Source organism: Gobius niger (genome assembly GCF_951799975.1).
Source record: "Gobius niger genome assembly, chromosome: 13".
Classification (NCBI taxonomy): domain Eukaryota; kingdom Metazoa; phylum Chordata; class Actinopteri; order Gobiiformes; family Gobiidae; genus Gobius; species Gobius niger.
Genome location: NC_136864.1, coordinates 12,311,937 through 12,331,239, shown reverse-complemented (window position 1 = coordinate 12,331,239; position 19,303 = coordinate 12,311,937). Strand labels below are relative to the sequence as shown.

Sequence of the window (19,303 nt, the reverse complement as noted above, 5' to 3'; positions counted from 1 at the left end):
ACATTGTGTTAGATCAGTGGTTCTCAACCTTTTGGAGCCGCGACCCCCATTATAACAGTTAAAGGGGTCCGTGATCCCCCGCTCGGGTCACACCTTGAGGAATCGGATCATTAGCCTACATAATTCTTAAAAAACAAAGAAAAAAACAAATGGTTAGAATAAAATAATGAACATATAATGGCACTCTGGTAAAATAGCACACACAAGCGACAATAAAATATAATATTATATGCTAAAAGAAGTATGTATATTTTATCTACATGATATGGCGACCCCCCAAATTTGTCTCACGACCCCCTTGGGGTCCCGACCCCCAGGTTGAGAACCACTATGTTAGATCATGTATTTACCAGCAGTAACTCAGCAGCTAATGGAGTTGTTCCACTGCTATTTTCTCCACGTTTTATAGTGTTTTTAGCTCATGTTAGCCAATGGAAATGTATGCTAACAGCTGCAAAGATGGTGGATCTCCATGGTGACTGTGGAATTTCCCGAACTCTATTCATCTTATTCCTCCCCGCCCACTTTTGCCTCTTTTTGCTTTGTCTCGGCCCTTCCGTTGTGTTGACACTTCCGGTCGAGCGCGAAGCCTGTTCATTTAAATAGAAAACGAGGGAAAATGTTTGCCGCTAAAATCTGATGTTTAGTCGATTGATTTGTGTAAAATGTCCAATGTTCATTTGCACCGACAACGTTTCTGCAACGTTTCTCTGCCTGAAATCGGCTTTGTTGTCGTGTAGTAACTGATTTTATCTGGACTTCTCGAGTCCCATGTAAACTGATAGGAGAAAAGGGGCGGGCACAATTCATGGCAGCGCCCACGAGAACTTCCAGAATAAGGTGAATAGCTTGACAGAGAAAGCAGCTAATGCTAATGCTAATGCTGCTGTTACAGACAGAACGGAGCATCAGGAGAAAGAGCTGTTAATCCATTTTCAGCAGCCAATCAGCATTCAGGTGGTGAGTGTTACAACCTGCTTTCAATCAATTAGTTGTCAGCCAATCAGAGGCTGTATTCTAATAAGCAAGCATTCTGGCAGCTCTGAGGGACAGGGAGATGGGAAACACCTGAACAACTGACTTTTTCCACATAATTTAACACACTCGAATGAATTTATTATGACATTGAATACCTACATTTGCACAGTGGAATTTATTTAATTTGGGAAATTTCTTTTGGGAAATTTTGGTGGAAGTTCAGCTTCTCTTGTAGTCAATGAAGAGCTACAACCATGCAATGTTTTATTTTATTTTATTTTTTTATTATCAATCATTGGGGTAATCCAGATTTCTTAATAGTTTTGAGGCATATCTTAATATTTCTTAATATGGTAGAGGATTAAGTACAAACCAGAGTTATACAAGAGGGCATTGGTACAGGATGAGAGGGAGATCCTATGCGCCCATCTCCATCAAGGAGAACAGGTGAGTCCATGCAAGTCCAAATGACTGAATAAACCTTCATCTACCAGGGCGCCGAAGCCTCCATCTGCTGCCCCCTATTTTATAAACTGAACGATGTTGTTGGGAGATTTGTGAAAGAGTCTCACATTGCAAACAGGTCTTAGAGCTAACGGATCAGACAAAGGGGGCCATAAGGGGCTAACGTAGTGTGATCCAGTCAGCTTTTATTTCTGCCCCACGCAGAAGGATATTCATTGGTAATTGTTGTACATACATAACTGATGGTCCTTGGGCTTTTCCTGTAATATTCAAGGTCATCTGTAATCGTAATCTAGATTTATTCATTTCATTCATGCTTGAGGGATGCATTTAAATCTGTGTTTTTTCTGGTTTAGACATACCCATGGTTCACTATTTCTTTTCTTTCTTTCTTTCTTTCTTTCTTTCTTTCTTTCTTTCTTTCTTTCTTTCTTTCTTTCTTTCTTTCTTTCTTTCTTTCTTTCTTTCTTTCTTTCTTTCTTTCTTTCTTTCTTTCCTCTATTAAATCCATTTTAGCCCTTCTTTCATCTCACCCTGATGGTTGGAAGGTCAAGTACGTTTGTGGGGGCACTTAGTGTGAAAAATTTGAGAGCCGCTGGTACAGCCCATAGCCTGCAATTACCAATGCAATCATTATCATATGACTTTGCTCTTTTGAGTATTAAAATAACACACTGCTGCACTGTACTGTAACTGGTGTGTTAACCCTTTAAACGCCAGATTAAAAAAATAAAAAAAATCCTCATAGCTCCTCATAAACCCCTGAATGAGTTCTGGAGGAAAGATATTTGTACAAGAACCTGTTGTTTTCAATAAAATCACTTGTCACATTTGTACAACTTTGGTTAAGTATTAGCAATGCATTTTCCAATGACAGAACTGCAGGAAGCTCCCTGATGACAATGTTTCAACACTTTATTGAGGCCAAGCATGGAGGATGACTGAGTTATTGTCTATATCTGATCAATCATGTTGACAAAAATGCTTTGTTGTCGATAACACACTCTCTGATGTGCAATGCTGATTGACGGGAGCAAAAAGGTGAAGAAATCCATTGATGACTTGAGCATTTTGACCTTTTACATGTCAGCCATAAATGTCACCCCTTTAGATGACAAAACGCTTTCATTTTTCATGTGTGAGTAAGACTTTGTGACATTTACTTAGATAAGGCTCTTTTTATGCCGCTTACGTACGTCACTTTAATGTTCAGAATGTGTTGTGCAGTTACACCTACTCAGTTACAAGTTCAATAAACTCCTGAAGAAAGTATTTTAGAGTAGATATTGTATTCTGTGGAACTTATGTTTTGGCTCAACAATCATCGGGACAGGGCCCATTCGATCTCGGAGGGTGAAACCACGCCGACCTTCAGTTCGGCCTTTGGGAGAAGACTGCGGAGTCTCTATATGTATTGTATATGAATATGTTATTGTATATGAATGTATTATAACTCTTTGTGCACCAAGGGTTTGAACGTATGCAATTTCGATTTACTGCATTTGCTTCGTGGTAAAATAACTGAACTACTGAACTGAAGTTTGAAATAGTTTCCCATAGTTACAAAATGCTTGTATTCCCTTCATTAAAAAAGTAGTGGCAATAAATTAGCATTGTAAAGCAGATTTACTGAATGAGAGGAAGAATGTCTTTAACTCACCTGACAGGCATAAACCCAATAATCTTTTTTTTTGCCTTACAGCTAGTCTCAGATTAGTGTTTCCATGGTGAGGAGATCCAAGGTGATATGCTTTTAAATGTGTGGCCTTGAGTGAAAATGACACTGTGCTGCAGCATTCAATGCGTGTAGGCAACATTAAAGCCATACTGCGTAACTTTTCACACATTTTCAAGCATTACAAGTACAAGCATTTGTTTAATTTCATGTCGAAAAAAAACAAAAATAAAAACAATAGTCTTTCGCCACAGATGTATTATATCAACTTATGTCGACTCTCCTCAGACCTAACAGCAACAAATGAGGGTTCATAGTATGAGATAGTATAAATTAATCAATAATACTTGTTTCTTGCATTGTATAGCGTATAGAAAAAGGAGATGAAACCGGGTTAAATAACACAAAGCATCTAAGTTGAAAGAAATTCCCAACAGATTTTCATTGAGATCCTGCACAATGAAAACACTGTCTTGTCAAATAATGTATACATTTTCCTTTTGAATCTGTTTACATCCCAGAAAAATTGGATTTTTCTTTAGGTAAGAATCATCAGTATTAGTCAACATTATGTTTGTTTACTCATAGCGATAAAGTGAAGCTCTATAATTAAACTATCATTCAAACACACACACAGATAAAAGCTTAGAGTAACAATGATTGATGATCGTGCAGCTGGAGCCTAACAAAGCCTTTGGATGAGGGAGCGAATGGGACAAAAGCCTTTCAAAGACAGCTGCAGTATCCTTTCTGGCCACAAGAGGTCCTCCATGATGCTGTAATCTGATTGGCCACAGCTGTTCCCTCCAGCCAATCAGAGGACTTTGCGTCTGCGCCGTCGCTTCCGGGTGTCCTCAATGAAGAAATCCATCACAAGCGTTTAATATATTTACAATCTACCACGAGCTAAAGGGAGTTTATTCACCCACAAAATGAACAGGATATTCGGACGAGGGAAGCCCAAAGGTCCACCTCCAAATCTGTCGGACTGTATCGGAAATGTGAGCGCTGTCGGCTCGAATATCGTGTTTGTTATTGTGTAATCTAACGGGACCAGCGGTACAAAGCTAGCGTTACTATAGATTGCAGGCAGGAAACACACCCCGCTAAAGCTAATTAGCCTTTGATAAATCACGTGTAATACCTGATATTTTCCCCGAAAAGATCACGTGTTTATTGACTGCCCTCTTATTTCTAAGTGAATTCAGCATATCGTTATTTTATTTTGTAATATACATATTTAATACGGTGTAATCGTGCGCTTGTCGGTTGTATAAAGTTACATTGTCTACTTGTGTATCGCAGGTGGATGCCAGGGCAGAGTCTATTGACAAGAAGATCAGCAGACTAGACAACGAACTGATCAAATACAAGGACCAGCTTAAAAAGATGAGGGATGGGCCAGCAAAGGTAGGCGAGGCACACCATTTATTTAAGATGCGATATATGTAGTACTTACACATTTACCTCTTTCCTTGCAGAATACTGTCAAACAAAAGGCAATGCGAGTCCTGAAGCAGAAAAGAATGTGAGTTTTATATGAATTAAATGAGTTGCCGGCTATGCTTTCCAGAAACCCTTGAAAGATAGTAAAATATCCATGTCCCAGGTGTTATCCTGGAAGCTTAATAGCTATAGATTAAGATATCAAATTACCTTAAGGGCAACTGTGGCTCAGTAGTTAGAGACTTTGAATCCTGGCTTTGATTGATGAAAACTGTTGCTGAGTTCTTCACCCTTTTTACCTTTGCATGAAGTCTACTCCAGGCCTGCTGTGACTACATTGACCACATTGACTGTGACTACATAAATCATGGATGTGCCAGCAGCAGCATTGTACTCATGTTTAGTGTTGTGTCCCTGTCTTTTTTCTGTACAGTTCAGTGTCTGTAAATGTCATTGTCTTCTCATCCCCTTTTAACATGCTTTGTACCTTTAAACTGTTTGTAAGCTCATCTAGGGACAAGTGCTGCAAATTAGCTTCTGCTATGAGCACTATGACACATACATCAGACTTATGTTACAATTTGTCTATGTTTTTGTATCTGTCCCTATCAAATAAACCAAATAAATACATTTTACATACTGTAGGTCACAGAGTGTAAGGAGTAAATTAAATCCTCCTCTCCTCTATAGCTCCAAACGAGGTGAAGATAGAAGCTACAAAGCTCCTCCACGTTTTCCCTATTTAAATATGGTTGCATGAAGCGTTACACTATAAAGTATAATTACACAAAATTAAACAATGTGGATTTTCTAAGGGGATAAAAGGGGGAACTATATTGTAAGGCGTAATAATACCAGGAGTAGTTTGTCGTCCGCGCAGTAAAGTGAAGATATTACTGCGCAAATTTGACTGCTCTATGTCATGTCATTTTAGTATTTATTTACTTTTCATCTTATCCCAGGTATGAAGGTCAAAGGGAGCAGCTGTCTCAGCAATCTTTCAACATGGAACAAGCGAACTACACAATTCAGACACTCAAGGACACAAAAACAACAGTAAGACCTCTCGTAATGAACAGTAGACTAAATAATAGAGAGACACTTATTTGTACGTTCTCTTTACTTTTTACTTTCTAGGTGGAGGCAATGAAGATTGGAGCCAAGGAGATGAAGAGGGCTTACAAAGACGTGAAAATAGATCAAATTGATGTAAGCGGTTATGCACAATTTTTCATTTTTCAGTGAATGGTCCACAATTACACTGAGCATACAATCATTGTGACTTGTTTGAGCCGATCTTCAGAACTATGGCCATTTTGTTTCTGATGCACATTGGACAATGGCTAGTTGATTATAAGACAGACTATAATGAATAATGACTCATGACAAGTCAGAGGCAATTAGATAATCATCTTTTTGAGAGAAAAAAGATGTTTGAGCCTTGACATTTTGCTCTGCATCGCCATAGTAATTATGTACTCATGTTATAGATGGTTGTCTTCAAATTGCTCTTTTAGTTATGCAAAAATAAAAAAACTGAATTGGAAGTAAAGTTAATTTTTTAAAGACTAACCATAACGTGTTTCTCACCCACCTATGCACAGTAATATTAATTTGGCTTGGTTTCGTTTACACACCTATCAATCAATATCCTGATGATATTAAAACTCTATAACACTTGAAAACTAGAACTAGAAAGTAGAGTTGATTATCCGTAGAGAAGATACAACAAAACATAGATATATACATTGTAGTTATACACTTTCAATATTGCCTTCTTTAAGTCACACCTGTAATGTTTTTTCAGGATTTGCAGGACCAGTTGGAGGACATGATGGAAGACGCCAATGAGGTCCAGGAAGCCCTCAGTCGCAGCTATGGCACTCCGGATATAGACGAGGACGATCTAGAAGCTGGTTGGTATCATTGTGTTTAGATGCAAAAAACCTCATTAGACAAGACATAAATAAAACATTATGCATCTTATAATTATTTAATAGACTAATGGCTGCTGAGTCTGTGTTTTATCTAATCAGGCCATAATGCTTGTAATCAGACACTAGCACTTCTCACAACTAGGGCAAGTCTCTTACAGTTGATCATGATATTGAAATTTGCCATAACAAACAAAATAATTACTCAGTGGGATATGGCCTTTTGGAACCCTGACTGTGCAAAACTTACGATACTTTGCGTTAAATGCTTCCATGTGTTCAGAAAGTTTTCAGATCACATTTAATCACATTCTATTTAACTGTGTTGCTGTCTTGGTAAAAATAAAAATATTTTATAGGGGTAAATAAAGATCTGTCCTGTTTACTCTGCATACTGCAGAATATTAAACATCTGAACGTTTTCAAAAAAGGAAGAAGCTTCATAGCATGTAGTTAGATAAGTATTTATGCCCTATATGACAACTGTAGACCCATTCCATTGCTCTCAATCATAGTGCAGTGTTGAGTGGTAAATTACTTTCATTTGTCATGATAAGAAACATATAGGTTGAGCATAAATTTGAATATTTAGAAAACGTTAGGTATCAGATTTCAACATAATAACATAGGAATACATAGAGGGTTCTTCCTGAACAGTGTGCACATATCTTTGTTTACAGAACTGGATGCACTGGGGGATGAGCTGTTGCTGGATGATGATAGTACTTACCTGGACGAAGCCAGTGCGGCTCCCTCTATTCCTGAGGGAATTCCTAGTGACAGTAAAACAAATAAGGCACGGAAAAGCACACACAAAATGCCTGTTTTTAATAGTAATGCACCTTTTTTTTTATTATTACTCACCTTAGATCTTACTTTTTCTTTCAGGATGGTGTTCTGGTGGATGAATTTGGGTTGCCTCAGATTCCAGCCTCGTAAAGCACAAATGAAGAAAACTACTGCACTTCAATTTCACTTTTACATGCAGATTAACATAATTAAATGTAAATCCATACTACTGACCTAAGAACACTACATACTTGGAGATGTCGTTCAAGCTGGTTTGTGTGTTGTAATTTCTACCATGCTAGCATGAGGCCTTGTATCATTCTAAAACAAACAGACACTGTTTTTTGAAGTAATTTATTATCATTGTTATCAGTATTGTTTTGTCATTATCTACATTTATTTAGTATTTTTGTTCATTTTAACAGTTATCTTGTTTGTTGATAAAACATGCAAAAAATAAAGATTTTACTTATTCTTTGTTTTATTACTGAGGTTGGTGGGATAACCAGGGTACGAGTATATTATTAAACCCCAAAATCTAAAAGCACAAGGTTGAATAATAATAAAAAGAAAGGAAACGTTAATAATACACTTATATAAATAAATAAAACGCAAATGCTCGATACTTCCTGTTGATACCGGAAGTTATTCATTGTAGCCCATAGTTAGCTTAGCATCGTATTCGTGTTGCAAATTTCGCCTGTTATTTAGTTCATTGTGTTTAACTATGTCAGAGGACGCAGTGACAGTGACAGTGGCCTACGGTAACGCAACTATCAAATATCTAGAGATAAAATGACTTAAAGTGAGATGAACGTGACGACTGGAATAAAACATGTAGCGGAAATGTCTAGCATGATTCCTGCTAACGAAAGCTAATGATACAAACTATGAATAAAACTGTAGAAAACATGTACATTTGTTCTGAAAGGCAGAAAGAGAGTCCGCCTCTTTTAAAGCATGGAATAATCTCAACAATAGGGAAGATAAAATGACACTGTTTTGCCTCTATAATGTATATAATAGGGCAGCATAATTGCCATAATGATTTGCCTTAACTATATGTGTTAAAATGCTTTTTCTCACCGTGTTCATTGTAGGGTCTACCAAACACAGCCTCACAATATCAGGAAATGATGGCAATGTTCCCACTGTCAAAGATCTGTCTGATGCTCTGACACAAGCTACAGGTGTCCCACAACCTTCACAGAAAATTATCTTCAAAGGTGTGTTATCCTGATCAGTATCATCATAAGTAGTAATAAGCAATAAGTATTTTGTGTTATATCATCAATACCTTTTATTTGATTCACCTCAAGGAAAATCATTAAAAGAGATGGAGGAGAGTCTGTCAAGTTACGGAGTTAAAAATGGCTGCAAACTTATGATGATTGGAAAAAGGGTAAGACTTGTTTTCATCATATCATTATACGGTCTGTCTATCATTACTGCATACTGCCTGTATCACTGGTACTCTCAAAACAATTTACAATATATAAAGATCCTGATTGCATGCGTACATTTTAAATCTCTTATCATACTCTACCCCAAAACAGAACAGTCCAGAGGAAGAGGCAGAGCTGAAGAAGTTAAAGGATATTGAGAAATCAGTGGAACAAACAGCGAAGAAGCTAGAAAAGGTGGATGGAGAGTTGACTGGCCTTAAGAATGTAAGTAATGTTTTGGAAAGTGCTGCCATTATCCATCAATCTAATATAGAACTAATATTTATCTTCACATTATGTTACAGGGCTTTTTGGCTAAAGATCTTCAGGCGGAAGCACTGAATAAACTGGACCATAGAGTGAAAGCGGCAGCTGAACAATTTATGAAGATTTTAGAACAGATAGATTCTGTGGTAAATGAATAGTCTTTATTTTCTCCGGAAATCCACACACATGTATCAAATCTGAACTCATTCTTCTTCAACAGAGCATACCAGATAATTTTAACGACTGCAGAATGAAGAAGAAAGGGCTTGTTAAAACAGTGCAGGTAAATCTCACCCTCATATGTTTATTCTTTAAAGGAACAGGCCACCGTTTTTACATGCTGTGATATGTTCTTACCTGAGCTTAGTTGATACGTACCTGTCTGGTCTTTGTGCCCGTGGAAGAGCTGGGTCGCTTCTAACCTCACCCCGTTCAGAGCTATAGGAATACATTGGGAGAGGCCAAATGCTAACATGTTTGGTGTTTTTGCGTGACTGAGAGCACACAGTTCTTCCATGCTGTGATATGTTCTTACCTGAGCTTAGACGAGTTGATGCGTACCTGTCTGGTCTTTGTGCCCGTGGAAGAGTGTGGTAACTTCCAACTTCACCCCCGTTTGGAGCTATAGGAACACATTGGGAGAGGCCAAATGCTATGATCTTTAGTCGTTTTGTGTGACTGAGCGCACACACTAAGACCAGACAGGTACTCATCAACTCGTATAAGCTCAGGCAAGAACATCTCAGTATGTAAAAAGGGTGGCCTGTTCCTTTAATAAATGTGTATTAGTAGTGGCATAAAGTTGTTAATGTTTTGTTTTTTTTGTCATTAGGATTTCCTGGCCCAGTGCGACAGAATTGAAGCCTGCATATCTGACCACATAACAAAGATCCAATCTAAAAACTTGGCCTTGGCAGAATGAACCTTTGCTGTGTTTACACTGTTCCGTGAGCAGTGACTGACTGTACAGGAAGCTTCAGGTGTGGAGCAGTTTTTCAATTATTTATTTTGCTGTTTACAGGAAACTGTGTGCCAAGTCGCTGTCAATTATGAAATGGCTGATTAATCCAGCTCAAATGTAGTCTGTGTTGAACATGATGCGCTGTCACATGATCTAGTTCCATTGTCCCAAAATAACTTGGCCTATTTAGACAACATGTAGTATTTCAGAATTTCTAAGCAGCACCAAATCAGATTAATAAATACATCCTTCTAAAAAGTGGAATCTGTAACTTTACATGTAAGAAACTGTGTAATTGTCCCCATTAAAACATAGACGGATTTATTGAATGGTTTATTCTTTAAAATACAGTCGTAATATCACACAACAGTCTGTTTAGATATAGTCCAGTTAGATCCAGCATCGGAGTCTAGTTTTTATACATACTACTAGTGAGACCCTTGTAATTGTGCAAATATGCTTATAAGCTGAGGGAATAGAAGGGGAAAGGGGGGGGGGGGGGGGGGGTCCAGCAGTAAGCGTGTAGAAATGACTCAATGAGGTATACCACAGTTAAGATTTTCATAAATAAATTATACATAAAATAAGAGGGTAGTGATAAAGTTTCAAAATTCTCGTTCTGTGTCTAATCATCCTTGTCTTTTGCGCCGTGTTTTAAAATGCGGGTGAATGCTACGTAGTTGAAGTTGCCTTTTTTGTCGATGGGTGCTTCGCGGAAGAGCTCGTCAACATCTTCATCTGTGAATCTGTCTCCCATTGTAGTCAGCAACTCGCGCAGGTACTCCTCCTGGATTATACCTGCGCAGTGGGACAATTATCAGTAATTGTGTGAAGCATTTGCATTTTTGCTTGGGACAATTTACAGTCATTAAATCACATACACACACTGAAATTAGTCTGGGCAAATAATCATAATTAAACTATGGTTATTTCTCTACTCAATAACAAAAGAATACCTAATAGAAAACAAAAAATACATAACACTACAGTTCAGTTTAGGGCTGGGCGATGTGGACCAAAACTCATCCCGATATGCTGTGAAATTAAATGTTAAGTCAAAGCCAAATACGAGTAGTTTTATTGAAAACTCACTATAAAATGTAAACATAAACACTGTATAACAAAGCTCCGTAAGGTGCACATTTAAATATAATATCTTAAATAGAAATAAGAAATAGCCTATGAAATAAAATAGGTCAATCTTTTTCTGAGGGCAGCATTTATATATAAAGAGATGACAAAATAAAGTGCCAAGTTTAATATAATGTTCTTTAAAAATCAGCTAGAGATTACCTGTTTCTTTTTGTGACCTTAATAGCTTATCTGAATTTGAAATATCCCGATATACGCAATATGGTCTAATTCCATATCTCATTTATAAATATAACGATATATCTTAAATAGCGATATATCGTTCAGCCCTAGTCCAGTCCAGTCCAAAAGTGAACTTGATGTTATTTGCACTTTCTAAATTGTTGTCACAAATGTATAATCACACCTCTGAACTAACTTTGGAATAATACACCTATGGGTACTTTGCATATATGAGCAATTATGTCATATTGTGCGGTTGACACGATGGCTTCAGTTTAAAACTTACCAGTTCCTTCTTCGTCAAAGCAGGCAAAAGCATTTCGGATCACATCCTCTGGGTCTGTGCCATTCAGCTTCTCTCCAAACATGGTTAGGAACATTGTGAAGTTGATCGGTCCAGGCGCTTCATTCATCATTATCTCCAAGTACTCATCTGTAGGATTTTTACCTAAAACAACAGGAAAGTAGTTTAATCACCTCTCACCACTCACAAGTATGTGCCGACTTTGTGCCTCACGTACCCAGAGAGGCCAGCATATCATGGAGATCTTCTTTGTCAATAAACCCGTCTCTGTTTTGGTCGATCATGTTAAAGGCCTCTTTGAACTCTTGGATTTGAGACTGGTCAAACATGGCGAACACATTGGAGGTTGCGCGCTGGGGACGCTTCTTGGTGTTCTTCCCCTTGGCCTTTTTGCTTGACATTTCGACGGCTTCACGTTCCTGTTCCTGCTTTAAAACAAATATCAAATCAATGAAGTGCGCACGGTCTCACATTAGAAGTGGCTCGTTTTTAAGATAATCCAGTCCAAACTGTCTAAGGCTTAATAAAAGGCAAAGTCTGTCCTTCAGCACGTCTGTGGGAGCGGTGATCCACCAACAAAGTGTTAATTATGTATCATTCATTGCTGATGATGCTCATGGTCGTGTGATGACTGAAGAGAACATTAAATTACTAAGCACTTCAAATGGCCCAATCCAATATAGATAAATTCAAATTATATTATTACCCACACGAGAACAAAAAAGAGAGATATATACGCACAAATATACTCATGTTTACACTAGCATTATGACGCAACGCACTTTAGTGAAGCTTCTGCTGCTGCTTCACACCCCTTTAAGCTAACTGGCTAGCTCAAGCTGACCTACATTCATGCTTCTTGCGGATGAAGCTATTGTCATCGCGCAGATCTGCCCCAAATGATGTTGTTTATGCAAGAAACAAGGTACGTGCTGCTGTTATCCGGACATAAAATCCACTCACCTCAGAAAAACAAAGGATTATTCTCACACCTGTCCACCAAACAAGACGATCACAGGCTGGTAATGATGTATGACTTCCGGTTTTTCCAAGTAGCCAATCAGGGATCAGCCTCGGCCTTCCATCGCCTAGCTACCACCGCACAAGTGTTATATTATTTATGATTGATAGCCTACATTATATTGTTTACTATTATATAATACATGAGTGACTTTTGAAATAGGTTTGCGTTGTTATTTGGTGTTATTTGTTATATGTGTTGGTGTATCTTTTCGTTACATACATGTAAGCTACAATAACTTACCAGTAGGGGGCAGCATTTATCAATTAAGAAGCCAGTATGATTTATTGACGCTGAGTAGGCACTGGCACAATGGATCTTTGAATGACCGTCTGTTCTGTTTACGTAGGCTAAAGTTGTTCCCTGTTCTGTCCACACTGTTTGTGTTATTTGTTCGTTGAATAAGATTAAATTCCTAATGGTAGATTTTTTTTTTCTTCCAATAAATCTCTACGTATAAGATGCCTTTTTGTGATAATTTGACTCACACGTTCATTTTTGTTGTCTCCACCCCTCCAGTAGGCTCCTTCACTGTTCCCAGCGTTGGGAAGTCCTCACACTGTGGTTCCTCGATCGGGCCTACTCTCTCAGTCACGTCTAAATTTAAAGCGGGGCCAGCCTTAAAAGGTCCTGACGGAGTCTTGAGCATTCTGCCGAGTGGCAGCCTTATTTTTGTTCTGTGGACCTTCGCCTTTCCACTGCCCCTCTCCCTGCCGCTTTGCCCAATCTGGATTTGCTTTAGCTTCTTTTGGATTATCGTTTTGGCCTTTTACAGGTTGTTTTTATCTGTGGTAAGTAAACAGTATTCACTTTTAACTAATTTATTTATTTTTTCTCCTTAATTTGCGTTGTTTTGATGTAACCTCTGACCAATGGGCCCCGAGGCCTGGCTGAGCTGGTTTGTTAATCATTCTTAATCATTTCATTATTAATCCACTGGATTTTGGACTTTATAGCCTAACTTTTTGACACTAACTGAGTTCCCAGGGTTGCAACTATGACAGTGTGCTAAAGTAATAAATGATTGTGCTAAAGTAATAAATGAAGAACAGCCTGTGTTCATGTTCTGAGAGAGAAGCAATGGCTTGCTCATCTTTAATGCAGATTTTTGAGTTTATACTGTTTCCTTAGATTGGGAGGTACATGAGCCAATATCTTAATCATATAATCTGGATATCCATTTCGTTCTCTTTAGCTACAGTTATATTTTGAAATTTACGAGTAAGTATTTAATTTAATTCAACATTACAGTCACATTATAATGATCCCCTGCCCCTGTATTTAATTATTAATGATAACTTTATGTAGTTAATTTGAAAAAAAGATTTATTGTGCATGAACACTATAAAAAGATAGTAATCTGACCACATCCTCTCCTACTGTAGTTGATGCTGCTTCTTCATTTACCAAAGTAGATATTAAACCTAATCTTCATCTTAACAAGTTTTCGAGATATAACATCTCAAGTCACCATCCTTAATATCTAATACCTCCATGCTCCAAGCAAACTAACTCCCCAATGTGAAATCAATCTAATATTAATCAGATTGATTTTCAGAACTGGTAAGACAAACTTTTAAAGATGGCGGAGAAGTCAAGGGAGGTTCGAGTGAAAAAGAGAAAACAGCAGCATCTTCAGCATCAGGAGCAGAGTCACCACTTTGAAAGCAGCTCTTACCTGAGCTCCAGGTCCTCTGTTAGCAAGCAGTCGTTCACATCTTACACGGCCAGCCAGACAAGCCTCACCAGCCAGCAGTGGTAAGAAGTCAAAATACTTATCGGACTGTCTGAAGTATTTGAAACATTTGATGTAACAACAAACAAATCCGTGAACAGGTCGAGCCCTTACTTTCCTACCAGATGTATCATTTTTTATGTTTACCTTGTATGGATTTTCAGATTTATGAACAACTTTTGGTAATAAAATAGTTCAGAGATGCAGTTTTGGAGACACTCTAAACCTTATACAATCCACCTGTCTACTGCCTAAAACATTGCTCTAAAACAGGTGTAATGATAAAAATCGATAATATTCGATGGTTGTCATGTTATGTCTGATCAGTGTTGCATCAAGTGCTTCAAATACTCAACGAGGTCTAATTCATTTTGTACTGAAGTGGAGTGATGTGTTAGATCTGTTTTAAATTGTTGTTATAACAAGTAAAGTGATTGCATCTAATACAGAACCGTGCAAAGGTTTGAGTGAGACATGAACCATATCATAACATAATGCTATTGCAGACCTTCATTGTTTTTACAAGCTCAGTCAGTTTTGGTTTAGGTAAACTCTACAAGAATCACAGCTGATGGGAGTGTAATGCAAACAACACAAATCACACAAAACGCAGTCATAGACATTGTGTCTGACTGATGTCAGTCCTGAGAACACAAAGGGCAGTATGCACTTATCATGTTTATCAGTCACATCTCATTTCCTTATTGTTTGTGATATTGCTGTTTGAAACTGTTGAGTCGTGTTGGGAGTTTCTTCCATGTTTATATTCCTTTCAAGAACTCTACTCACTGACTACAAACAATGATTAGTTTTTGTGAAATGTGAATAGGAAAGTCATGTTGAATTAATGGAACTGATAGCAACAGCTTTTTTTTATGGGATAGAAGCTTTTTCATGGATAGGTCTACAGCCAATCCTGAACATTTGGTGGTTTGCAGTGGAGTTCAGAATTTGGATGAATGAAAAAAGAAACCTTTTTTTTTTTTTTTTGCCTATAATCAAGGTCATTTTTATTTCCATATCACCCAGCCCTAATTGTGAGTATTTTTGTAGGGGCTTAATGCAAAGAATATCCCTGAACAATAACATCTTTGAGTCTGGCACTATTGTATCTTTGCCAATGACAGACTTAACACAGCTTCCTTTACAGCTTTTCTCAAAAAAACTTGAAATTCAAGTTATCTCTTGACTTGACAAGAGCTGTCGTTTTTGCTGCTGCTTTTGTGTTTTTCTATCTGTTTCTTTCTCTCTAACCCTTGTCAACATTAAGTCTTTGTCCTTCAAGTGCCAGGGGTCAGGACATGTTGGAAACAGAGATAACTTTCTAAACAGGGGCGAGGGGAGGAACTGGATCCGCGCTGTACTGCTGCCAGTGGTATTTCGGGGGTGTGGGGCTATTTCTGTAACATAGGCCTGAGGATCTGCCTTTAAGACCAGTGTAAAGCCACTGTATAGAAGTAATGAAGTTGTAATGAAATACTTGAGTTGTTCAAAGCTAAGAATGACACTGGAAAGAAATATAGGAATTCTATTGAATCAATGTTTGATACAGCACTTAAACCTGACATAATTCAGCCAAATTTAGCTTGGTTATAAACGTGTACTGTCAGATCTAAGCATGCACTGACAGTACACGACAGTACACAGGCCTGTGGATCTGCCTTTAAGACCAGTGTAAAGCCACTGTATAGAAGTAATGAAGTTGTAGTGAAATACTTGATTTGTTCAAAGCCGGCAATGACATTGGATAGAAATTGTATTGAATCAATGCGAGATACAGCACTTAAACCTGATATAATTTTTAATAATAGCTTCTGGATCTTCTGGGACTCACTTCACATTAACAGCCCTCCCTGTGCAATCCCTATTCAATATGTGGAATAAATGTTCCAAGACTTGAAACGACGTGCTTGTCTTTGACTTGGGACTTCACTGTGACAAAGCCAATGACTTGAGTCTTAGCTGTGACTTGTCCCCACTTCTAATCAGGAGGATTGTGTCAGCAAGGACATCTGTCAAAAAGAATATAATTTAAAAAATCCAATGTATCAATGTAGTGGTGAAGTAGCAGTATAGTATGTAAGCCTCCAAAAAGGATTGGAGTTTAGTCTATTGCTGCTCTGTAGTTTGAATAGAAGCCCTGACCTGTGGGGGTTGCGGAGAACACAGTTCCTTATATTGGCGCTACCCAAAATAAGAACCTGCAAAGAAGGTTGAGAACCACTGATTTAGCCAACAAACAAACAAGCAATGTAAAATGGTTTTGTAATTTCACAACTAAACACAAAACTGTGGGCCCTGCATATAACTCAACCATACGTACTGAAAATTCCTCAAAACTCTTATTCTTTATTGCTCTCCCCAGCTAACTTTCTTTAAGTTTTGACTTGAGATTTTGCTGAAGAAGGCTTTTTGACATCAACCTTGGTGACTCACTCAGCAGCAGTTCTTTTGACATCGCAGACTCCCGGTGTCTCTGTTTTCTCTGATCCTCTTTTATCACAGAACAAAACTTATCATAGCCGTGTAAAACTCATCATCCGCCAGGTCAAATGGAAGAGGCTTTTCTATCGCTGGGTCTTTGAATGTTTCCTGCTGCACTGTTGTGGGGATTTAGTGCTGATCTCTCTACATTGGGGCAAAATGTGTCAAGGCAATACTATATTTTGGAGTCACCGCTGCTCTGTAACAAGTTGCATTCAAGGATGGGTCAAATACAGAGGACACATTTCCTTTTGTAGACAATCCTTATTCCTTTTGAAAACCCACTGTGACAGATGTTAACTGTTCTCTTTTGTTGCTTTCTCACTTGCCCTCTCCCCTCTCCTGGTTGTAACTGCTGCTGTTGTGTCTGTCAGCCTGAAGAGCAGCCTGGAGACAGTGGGGGAGGAGGTGGTGAGACTCAGCGTGTTACCCAAAAGATTCCAGCGCACCTATCTGGCAATGGACACAGACAAAGACGTCATCGGCTACGTGGTGCCCCTCTTCAGAGCCAAGTGAGTCCGAGGGGATACGGTTAACCTCTCACCCAAACCGAGCGCATTGTCTCAAGTGCGGCTTTACCCAAATCTAAAAGCTTCTCGGCTGGAGAGCAACAGTGTAATGCCTCATTGGAAAGCTAAGACTTACAACAGTGATCATAGCTTTTTTGTCACTTTGTCACCATGTTTTTCTCACATTTTTGAAGCGTTTTTGTCTCTTTTTTGTCATTTTTTTGTCGATTTTTGTTGCTTTTTCATTGCGTTTTTGTTGTTGTTTATACAGCACATTTTTTGTTGCTCTTTTGTTGCGTTTTTGTCACTTTTTTGTTGCATTTTCACTGCTTTTTTGTTGTATTTTCTCCACCTTTTTTGTCTCTTTTTGTCATGTTTTTGTCGATTTTAGTTGCTTTTTCATTGATTTTTTGTCATATTTGTATGTTGTGTATACAGCATGTTTTTTGTTGCTCTTTAGTTGTGTTTACGTCACTTTTTTGTTGCTTTTTTGTCTTGTTTTTGCCACGATTTTGGCTTTTTTTTTTCATTGCTTTTTTTCATTGCTTTTGTGATATTTTATTGCGTTTCCATCCTCGTTTTGATCACGGTTTATATATATGTATACATATATATATATATTTTTATATATATATATATATATATATATATATATATATATATATATATATATATTTTATATATATTTTTTTTTTTTAAGCTTTTAGATTTGGATAAAGCCAAAGTGGATAAAATACGAGGTTAGGTAAAGGCAATGTGTGTAAACATGAGACAGTGGGGGGACGACTCTGTTAATCTTGATCAAACTGGACCTGGCGTACGGTATATCGAGACAAATCAAGGACTAAACCTGGAACAAAACAGATCTTCTTCATTGAGAACTAATAAAGCACTTCTAGGGACTAAAAGGAATGACTTAACCTGGGATGATGTTGATAATAAGTAGTAAACCAAGACACCAAGTCTAAAAAGAGACCAAACCAGGATAGGATTAGATTTTAACAAATGTCGGAATAAACTAGGTCTAAACCAAACAATTCTTTATGACATGTATTTCCGTATCTCCATTATATAAATGAATGTCAGGTGATTCTGGCTACGTCGCTTCATGTTATCATTCGTCTCTCCAGTCATGACGTGGTCCGTGGTCTGGTGGAGAGCCAGGACGAGTGCACGGTCGAGGAGGGCATACAGTACGTGGCCATGAGGAACCTTTTCACGCGGGAGGCTCGGGAGGCCCTGGAGGTCAAGGTGGAGAAGAAGAGCCACTCCAGACATGCCAGAGAGTCCGCCGAACGGGTGGAGCTCAGCAAGACGGTAAACGATCTGCATCTTTGATTAAATGGCCCGTTGAAAAGTACGATACAGTAATTCACTTAGTTACACAACGTTCTGATGTTATGTTATGTCTGCAGCTGGAGGAGTGGTCTGAGTTTCGCAAAAAGATGAACCCAGACAGCCTGACACACAAGCCCGAGTTCATCGTGAAGCCCCGTGGACAGACCGTGTGGGAGGGCAAGACCGTCAAACTGCACTGCACTGTGGCTGGATGGCCCAAACCAAGAATCGCCTGGTGAGAAGACGACAAGCACCCAATTAGAAACAAGCCTATTTGTTTTTCTACTTATCTGCATGGTTTGTGCGGAGCAGAACTAGCAAGTTAATCGGTCGTGCCCCTCATTCAGTGGGACGGAAATTCAGTCCTAGGGCCCAATCTTGTGTTTCTAAACAAAGACTGTAGACTAGGCTCAGTGGGCATGATTGGCCAATATGTGTGGTGATGTTATGTAGGACAACCTTTTTCCTCCTACCAGACTCTTTCAGTGGCTGGGCAGGGATGAGGGGAGGCAGGGGGTGAACACATGCTTTTGTTTTGATCATGTTTCGGGCGTGTGGGGGGGTCCTGCACTCCTTGAAACCAGCGCTAGAGCGGGACCATCGGTATCTTCTCTTTCTGTTGGGACATGGCCAGTGTT

At 38.5% G+C, this 19,303-nt stretch overlaps 4 protein-coding genes across 4 annotated transcripts in view; 3 read left to right on the top strand and 1 right to left on the bottom strand.

Annotated features, from left to right (window-relative positions):
- Positions 1–3,937: 3,937 nt before the first annotated feature.
- On the top strand, positions 3,938–7,437 carry chmp5a (charged multivesicular body protein 5a; the record flags this gene model as incomplete). Its single annotated transcript, XM_079569576.1, has 8 exons — positions 3,938–4,119; positions 4,424–4,528; positions 4,600–4,646; positions 5,527–5,620; positions 5,702–5,773; positions 6,372–6,480; positions 7,179–7,294; positions 7,387–7,437. Exons 1-8 carry the CDS (start codon positions 4,051–4,053, stop codon positions 7,435–7,437), a joined length of 663 nt encoding a protein of 220 aa, XP_079425702.1. The 5' UTR covers positions 3,938–4,050.
- A 487-nt stretch (positions 7,438–7,924) lies between these two features.
- On the top strand, positions 7,925–10,209 carry bag1 (BCL2 associated athanogene 1). The gene is made up of 7 exons (XM_079569908.1): positions 7,925–8,051; positions 8,388–8,513; positions 8,607–8,689; positions 8,844–8,957; positions 9,038–9,145; positions 9,220–9,282; positions 9,832–10,209. The coding sequence occupies exons 1-7, from the start codon at positions 8,015–8,017 to the stop codon at positions 9,919–9,921; spliced, it is 621 nt and encodes a 206-aa protein (XP_079426034.1). The 5' UTR covers positions 7,925–8,014; the 3' UTR covers positions 9,922–10,209.
- A 195-nt stretch (positions 10,210–10,404) lies between these two features.
- Positions 10,405–12,012, bottom strand: myl12.2 (myosin, light chain 12-2). Its single transcript, XM_079569920.1, has 3 exons — positions 11,796–12,012; positions 11,561–11,722; positions 10,405–10,758 (listed from the first exon to the last, which is right to left on the bottom strand). The coding sequence occupies exons 1-3, from the start codon at positions 11,977–11,979 to the stop codon at positions 10,586–10,588; spliced, it is 519 nt and encodes a 172-aa protein (XP_079426046.1). The 5' UTR covers positions 11,980–12,012; the 3' UTR covers positions 10,405–10,585.
- Positions 12,013–13,171: 1,159 nt separating this feature from the next.
- myom1a (myomesin 1a (skelemin)) overlaps positions 13,172–19,303 on the top strand; it is a 32,436-nt gene continuing 26,304 nt past the window's right edge. Inside the window, exons 1-5 of the mRNA XM_079569669.1 lie at positions 13,172–13,390; positions 14,158–14,357; positions 17,193–17,330; positions 18,458–18,644; positions 18,743–18,900. Coding sequence (XP_079425795.1) covers positions 14,182–14,357; positions 17,193–17,330; positions 18,458–18,644; positions 18,743–18,900 — 659 coding nt within the window. The 5' untranslated portion in view covers positions 13,172–13,390; positions 14,158–14,181. The remainder of the gene's footprint in view (positions 13,391–14,157; positions 14,358–17,192; positions 17,331–18,457; positions 18,645–18,742; positions 18,901–19,303) is intronic.

What these genes read in the sequence shown, in the direction of transcription:
- bag1 (XM_079569908.1), top strand. Translation starts at nt 8,015, where the DNA reads ATGTCAGAGGACGCAGTGACAGTGACAGTGGCCTACG. An exon ending in GACAGTGACAGTGGCCTACG is followed by an intron (nt 8,052 to 8,387) that starts GTAACGCAACTA and finishes TGTTCATTGTAG; the next exon opens with GGTCTACCAAACACAGCCTC. An exon ending in TAGAACAGATAGATTCTGTG is followed by an intron (nt 9,146 to 9,219) that starts GTAAATGAATAG and finishes CTTCTTCAACAG; the next exon opens with AGCATACCAGATAATTTTAA.
- myl12.2 (XM_079569920.1), bottom strand. Translation starts at nt 11,979, where the DNA reads ATGTCAAGCAAAAAGGCCAAGGGGAAGAACACCAAGAAGCGTCCCCAG. An exon ending in TGATATGCTGGCCTCTCTGG is followed by an intron (nt 11,723 to 11,795) that starts GTACGTGAGGCA and finishes CTGTTGTTTTAG; the next exon opens with GTAAAAATCCTACAGATGAG. An exon ending in CTTTGACGAAGAAGGAACTG is followed by an intron (nt 10,759 to 11,560) that starts GTAAGTTTTAAA and finishes CCCACTGCGCAG; the next exon opens with GTATAATCCAGGAGGAGTAC.